This window comes from Halyomorpha halys, unplaced genomic scaffold, assembly GCF_000696795.3.
Source record: "Halyomorpha halys isolate HHAL.00 unplaced genomic scaffold, Hhal_1.1 Scaffold482.1, whole genome shotgun sequence".
Lineage (NCBI taxonomy): Eukaryota > Metazoa > Arthropoda > Insecta > Hemiptera > Pentatomidae > Halyomorpha > Halyomorpha halys.
In genome coordinates, this window is record NW_027109248.1 from 514,670 (window position 1) to 522,650 (window position 7,981).

The 7,981-nt window shown below is 30.9% G+C and overlaps 1 protein-coding gene across 4 annotated transcripts in view; it reads left to right on the plus strand.

Annotated features, from left to right (window-relative positions):
* Positions 1-5,972, plus strand: part of IA-2 (tyrosine phosphatase IA-2) — a 174,449-nt gene extending 168,477 nt beyond the window's left edge. For all 4 annotated transcript variants that reach the window (XM_067047475.1, XM_067047477.1, XM_067047476.1 and 1 more), the window contains exons 24-27: positions 598-795; positions 1,495-1,661; positions 1,760-1,813; positions 4,717-5,972. In XM_067047475.1, the coding sequence (XP_066903576.1) occupies positions 598-795; positions 1,495-1,661; positions 1,760-1,813; positions 4,717-4,933 (636 nt within the window). In that variant the 3' untranslated portion in view covers positions 4,934-5,972. The remainder of the gene's footprint in view (positions 1-597; positions 796-1,494; positions 1,662-1,759; positions 1,814-4,716) is intronic.
* Positions 5,973-7,981: the final 2,009 nt, after the last annotated feature.

Genomic DNA, 7,981 nt, shown 5'->3' on the forward strand with positions numbered 1-7,981 from the left:
TTAAACTTTTATTATGCACTATTAAAACTTTCCATCTGACACACAAACTCCAGGCAAGATAATTAATAAAACAGTTCTAATAATAGATTTTCACAAAAATATGTGTTTGTTTTTTATTTATTAGAAGATGGTCAGGGTTGTGGTCAAAAAAGAACTATTTAATGTCCAACGTTTTGCCCCACTTTGCAGGGCTTCATCAGGGCTGTTCAAAGCCATAGGTTAAACAGACATTGACTATAAATGTCTGTACAGACAATGTTTTTTTTTGTTTCTATAATACACTTAGATTTTTCTAATTTTGTTTTTTAAATTATTTTTGTTTGTTTTTCCTATCGTTTTACTCACATTTCATTTGTTCCTTTACTTATCAGGCCGACCCCCACTCTATAATAGAAGTTAAAATAAATAAAGTAATTATAACTGAGTGCAAACAATTTCAACCTATGATTATACAACTAAAAAAACAAAATGCGACTTACTTCCGAAAATTTTTACATTTAAAGGAAAAGTTCACTATTGCTGAGGATAAAAGTTGTGAAGGAGATTATAGGTTCTTCAGTGCTTCCTTTATCTTCATAAAGTTTTTTTTTGTTGCAGACTGACCATGACCCGAGAAATGCGGCTTATATTGTGACCCAGGGACCTCTACCTCATACCGCCCCTGATTTGTGGCAGATGGTGTGGGAACAAGGATGTGTTGCTATGGTGATGCTGACACGTCTTGGAGAAGCAGATTCTCCATTATGTTACCATTATTGGCCGGAAGAGGGATCCGAGATGTATCATGTCTATGAGGTAATTTCTAACAGCATGTTTTAGATGAAAAAAATACGACATCACTACTTTTTGAAACTTCTATTGGATAAATATACTAATCAAAGTATTTACCTAACAGAAAATAATTCATCAATTGGCAGAAGAAAAAAATTCAGCCCCTTATATTTTAATTTTTACTAAACTGCTCACAAGTAGCACAATTTGAAAAATCCATTTACATGAAGCTATTTTATGATTCAACTAAATTTTTATAAACTGGTGTATATTTTTGTTGAAACAAGATTAAAATTGTGAAAATGATATTTGAAAAGAGAAGTTAAGAATTAATTTGGTAAAAACAACTTCACATAAATTTATAATTATAAAACAAATTCATTATAGGTACTTAAACTACCTATATGAAATTCAAAACAAAATAAACTCACTTGGAAATATTACTTCACATTATATATTTTTCTCTTGTCTTTCCTCCAAAGCTTTGCTTAGTTCCTGCTAAGTGAGGGCTTGCTAGAAGCTGTCTTAGACTCCAAATTTCTTTCACCCATACAACATTCTATCATCTACTAAATTTATAAATATTAATGAATTTATGAAATATAAGTAGGTTTGCAAAATGATAGACTATCTGTATTTTTGTTGCAATAACAGTTTTATAATATAGCTTATATTTTAGTTGGGATAAGAACCCAAATTTTAAATGCTGGGTGTGTATTCCAGGTTCATCTAGTAAGTGAGCACATCTGGTGTGATGACTATCTGGTCCGCAGCTTCTATTTGAAGAACCTCAAGACTGGCGAAACCCGTACCGTTACACAGTTCCATTTCTTATCGTGGCCAGAAGGAGGAGTTCCAGGCTCCACTAAACCCTTGTTGGAATTCCGAAGGTGAGAAACATTTTTTGTATCCTACTTACTGATATAGCTTGTGTATATAAAAAAATAAAAACATAATTCTAAAACGAACTGTTTCTTTCTTATTGCAGGAAGGTCAACAAATCCTTCCGGGGAAGATCATGCCCCATAGTTGTGCACTGCAGGTGAGGTTATAAATTAAGTTTATACTATAAGACCCTGTTGATAAAATTTCACTTCTAATCAATCATGTGTACCTTTTAAATGTAAAGGCACTTTCAGATTACCCAGCCAACTAGATTAAATTCAACTAGGCACTAATCAAAGTCTCCATACTTCCTAATTAGTTCAGTGTTGTGCACCTCCACTCATCACAACAGCCGTGATGAAGACCTATATTGAGGGTCGAAACCTTCTTCTTCTTCTTTTACTGGCACAACAGTGGCGCAATAAGCTGCCCTTGGCCTGCTCAACGGCCGCCAACCATCTTTCTCTATCTTCTGTAAGGGTAACTGGGATCCTAAGTTGACACAGATCCCGCCTCACAGCATCCCTCCATCGGCCCTTTGGCCTACCACATTGCCGCACACCATCAGGAACGTAACTGTACAGTTTATGTGCCACTCTTTACTCGCTCATCCTCATTACATGGCCAAGCCATTTAAACCTCTGTATTCTTATGTATGCGGAGATGCTACATTCCTTATAGAGCCCAAAAAGTTCACCATTTTTCCTTCTTCGCCAATTACCATTCTCGCATACGGGCTCTAAGATTCTCCTCAGATTTACTCTTTCAAACCTGTCTAGCAGGTTAATGCTTTTATTACTTAGCGTCCAAGTTTCTCCACTGTATGTGACGACTGGCCTTATCAACGTTTTGTACAGAGTGAACTTGGTGGTACGACTAACAAGTCTGCTTTTAATTAGCCTTACAATGGAGAAATAAGCTGTATTTCCAGCAGCAATTCTGCTTTTATCTTCTTCTTCATCCTGGTTCTCATTGATAATAGAGCCAAGGTAAGTAAAACTTCTTACCACTTCGAAATTATAGGGGCCCATTGCCAGGCAACTCAACCTCTGGTCCAGAGGCTTCTTACCCAACAGCATAATCTTGGTTTTTTCCTCATTAATATGCGGGCCCATCCTTTTCGCTTCGACATCCATTGCTTCGAAAGCAGTCCTAATACTCTGCAGGGATCTACCGATGATGACGACATCGTCTGCATAGGCCAGAACTTGGGTCATCTTTGTGAATATTGTTCCTTACTGACTTATTCCTGCTCTATTTATGATTGCTTGTAGAGCGATATTAAACAGGAGAGGAGCTATTGGGTCACCCTGTCTTAGGCCACATTACACTTCAAAAGGCTCTGATAATCCATAGGATTTTACTTGGCAGGCTAGAGGGTCGAAACCTTTCCAATTAATAAATTTTTGAAAACTATTTTTGTTCTTTTTGGCTGTAGCTATGACCATCTCTTTCTAAATGTAACTAGCTTTCATTTCAGCCAATCAGAAAATCTTTTGGCTCAATGATTCTTGTAAAAATGGCGGATAACCAAAACTATTAGTAAGTAGAATTTAAGTGAAAAAAGTTTTTCAAATTGTAATCATTAATTTTTTTAAAATTCTAATTAAAAGAAGAAATATAATATGCAAAGTGGGTGGGTTTATATATGAAGAAATGGTTGTATTCAATACATAAAAAAATTTCCAAGTGGTAATTATTAAATTTGTTTATAATTGTAATAAAATTTGTATGAAATAAATGGTTTTTTAGTTCTATATACACTCAGTTGGCATTTTATATTTATTGTTTTTAGTAGAATTTAATAAAAAATTATTAATCACAATTTGAACAATTGTTTTCCCTTAATTTCCACTTATTAATATTTGTTATTAATCTCTTATGGCTTCTATATTCATGTTAAAAATTTTGTTGACCTATTCAGTTTTTATAGTTTAGCAATTGAGTTCAGTAGAGCTTAGTAATTGCAATAATAGTAACAACCTTAACCAGACTTTTTCCAGTCTTCTGATAGCCAAATCCAAATTTGACAGTGATAGACTTTCTCCAGCATACTCTTTATTTAATAAAATTATTCTTCATTTCATATGATTTAAGTTTCCAGGTGTGTTTATTATCAATTCATATTATTATATTATATTATCTATCTACTGTCTGCTTGTTTAAGGAGTCAAGTTTAGTCCTAGTAAGCATGAAATTATATCAAATGTGTTTACTCTGAGGCTAAAGATGAAATAGAAATAATTTGTTAATTCTTGAAATAGTTTTTTAGTCCTGAAATATTTTGCCGCACAGAAAATTATGTTAAGTTAAATTCAAAAATACTTGAACCATTGACACAATTGGCCCAAAAAGTATCATGAAATCTAATGGGTGTAGATATGTGCGTATATCTTTGCGGTGCAGTGGTTCTCAACTCCCAGAAGACAACTCTCCACTAAACCAGCGATTAAAAGATCAGCAGCTGACCTGAACTTATTGAGTGGAGTAGTAGGGAATACTCTAGATAAAAGGGGGAGCCCCTCAAAAGCATTTAAGCTTAAATAGGAAATAAACCCACCCATATTACAGAGGTATCTGCATAATAGCCTAGCCAAAAAAAAAAAAATTATTGGAAGAACTATAAGCCCATGTATGTAACGAAAGATATTTTATCAAAAGAAAAAAAGTGGGAAGTAAATTAGGAGTAATACCTAACTCATAAAATGAATATATCTATATATTTAAAAAATAGTATAAAATGTTGATTTATTGATATATAATTAAAACATATCCCTAAAATACATTCATGAAAAGACTTGTGATACATGGGTTGTTAAAATTAAAATTTTTATCATATTATAAATTATTTTAACTTTCTAAGAAACTTTAATTAAACGACTGTAGAACATCGCTTTAAAGATTTTATTTATTTAGCAAATTTTTTACTTTTGCTATAAACCTTTTCATGACCCACTGACAAGGCTCTTGTAGACCACCTGTAGTAGTGCATGAAGTTGGATTATTTTTAAATAGGATGATTCCTTGATCCATTTAACATATTTGTTTATTTTTGTTCAGTGATGGTGTTGGGAGAAGTGGTTCTTATGTCCTATTGGACATGGTCCTTAATCGAATAGCCAAGGGGGCTAAAGAGATCGACGTTGGCGCAACACTTGAGCATATCAGGGATCAGAGGGGTGGTGCGGTTGCGACCAAGCAACAGTTCCAGTTCATTCTTCAAGCTGTGGCCGATGAAGTACAAGCGATTCTGAAACTGCTTCCACAACAGCCCTAAAGTGTCACCGTCAAAGGACACATTTAGTAGGTGATTGGCGCTACTCACTATTGGAATCTGAGTTGATATCTTATTTAGACATCTGTCACTATTACTGCGGACCCAGTGAGGTTTTCAAAATGTAATATTTTCTGAATTGTGTACCTCTATTTTGGAAAAAAAAATTATATATATATCCTGTAGCCTAAATAAATGTTATTTATTTATCAATGTTAAAATTATAATTTACTATTTTTATTTTTCATGCTTACAGAACACGAAAATAAAAAAAAAAAATAAAAAAAATAAAGACAGTAATTTGGAATAAGACTGTGCTCAGTTATTTTCAATAAATATATTTTCTCAATTAGAAAAATTATTAATAAAACCATACAGTTTGCAAGGGGTCCATTTTCTAAGTTAGAGGCAGTCAATATAGAAACCATCAACTCTATTACAACCAACTGAATGAATTATTTTCAGATCAGGAACTGCCGTCCATTTGTTTGTTTAATATTAATTTGATGTTAATATTTTATTTTTAGTAGCTAGAAATTTAAAAAAATAAGGCAATCGAAAGAGCTTACCAGACAATTTTATAACCTATCATAACAATCATTATTTTGTTTAATTTATTTTAAAAGATATATATATATTTTATAGATAAATGTAAAATTTTGATGAACCCCTTGTGAATAGTTGTTAATAATAGCAAAACTCATCTGCATTATAGCCCTATTGATTGGTAATTTCCTTACTATTAACGATTAATTTAAACTATTTCCATTTTGGAATAAACCGGCTATAATTAATGCATGTTTTTCCACTGAAATTACCAGACTGAGCACATTCCGCAATTATTGTATTGATAAAAAAACTTTCAAATTTGACTAATATACCTGTTTATAATTTTTTATCTCTATAACTAATAATATATAACTGTAAAGCTAGAAGACGTACGAGTACTATTTCTATTTAACATAACACAAAACTATAAGAGAAACATTAGATATTATGAATAGCATATATGTATGTTTACATGGCATGACCTTTTTAGAAATTATTGAAGAAAAAAATACATCTAAATATATATTAAATAATAACTATATTTATAAATGTTGTATTTATCATATATTAATTAGGGAATGAGGTACGTTACGTTTTTTGTTTTCATAACGAAGGTGGGAAACTGTCAATTATGATGATGGGGGTTGGGCATTGAAAATAAGGTGCTTTACCTTTCTTAAGGTTTCACATGATTGATCATATAAGAGAGAGGATATTTGTATTGTTCATATAAAAATTATAAATCAGTTAATGTTTCGAAATATCCGAAACACAGATATAGTGATATGGAATCATTTTAAAAAAATAAAGAAATGTTCAAATAAAATAAAATGATAATATAAATCCCTTATTTAGTTCATATGACGAGAACAGCCTTTGATTTTTTTTTTCCTTTTTATATTCATAAAGTGAACAGTTTGAGTTGTTTTAGCCATGAAATATAATTTATTATATTTGCTATATTCAAAATACAGCACTTGAAAATTGTGCGCTTTTTATACTTTGAAAACTCCAAGGAATCCAGTACAGGAGAAAACTAAGACTGAGTATATAACAAAAAATAAAATAAAAATACAAAAAAAAAATTTTAAATGAATTTCATTTTTTATTTTTATTTTTTTGGAAACATGAAAAAAACAAATGGAGTCAAACTGTACCTGAGTTTCGGAGGCATATGTAAAATTACTAAATACATTATGTCATTTACATAATGTATTCACCACTTTTAGAAACTGTTAGTACATTTTTGTGCCAAAGAAATGAAACGAGATCCTCTTGCCAACCCCGAACCTCAGTATTGAGCATTTAAAACTGTCTAGGAGAAATTGGGAGTTTGGAATTTGTGATTATGAATCAGAGTATTTTTATGGTATAACTTTATCTAAATGTTATATATCAGCGTAGCGGGATCCTCCAAGGTTGAAAACTATATTTTTATCTGAATAATTGCAAAAATTGATGTTGTGTATCACTGAAAAATTGCATGCACACTGTTAGAACAAAACAAAAAAAATGAATAAATATATATATGTATACTAGTTATTATAAAATTACATTAATGTATGTTAAAAAGATTGTATGTTTAGTGTTATTAAATTCTTTTATGAAGAAATTCTAGTTTATTGATTTTGTTGGTTGCATTAACTATTATAATAAATCATCTTGCAAATCAACACAATACAATTTATTCTCCTTTTAAAAAATATTTCAATGATTTGTTTGATCTTATCAATGCTTGAAAAGTTGTGATATTTATATATTATTATATTGAAAGTGAAATTTATTTGAGTGTAATATTCATCAACATACAAAAAATAGATGTATGTGTTTTTCTTACATTTATTTTTATTATTCCAATTCTTTCCAGACATGGTGCTACAGTGAAAAGAAATAAGCGATCAAAAATGAAAAGTTTATTTGATAATTCTGATATTAATTTACTTTTTAAATAAAGTTTTATTTTATTAAATAAATTGAACACTGACACAATATTTATCCTATTTTCTTCCAATTGTTTGATAAGAATTAAATTGTTTGAAAGAAATATGTGTACTAACATGTACAAAGTGAAACTCCCATAATGCCTGTTATTCGATACACATACAGTAATTAACACTAGAATAGTCGTGGGAGTAATTTTTATTCCTATGAAACACTAATTTTTTCCCCTCCCTTTACAACTTCCGCCAACTATCCAAGAAGTAAAAGGAAGAAGGAGGAATCTACAGATAATATTTCAAAAGGGAGTGATAGCAATACTCACAATCATCTATTTTTATCACCCATTCGATCTTTATTTACCTCCTTTCCATTTAAAACAGTAAATATAAAAAGGTTTAAATCGTATTTCAAGATCTAACGGTGGGCCATGAGGAATAAAAATATGTTAGAAATAAAATTTACTCAAACCTACCTTCAATGTTAAGTCAAATAAGGCTACTGTACCATGGTTAAAAATCTTCTTAGCAACCAGTTAATAAAAAAAAATTAGTTATATTATTT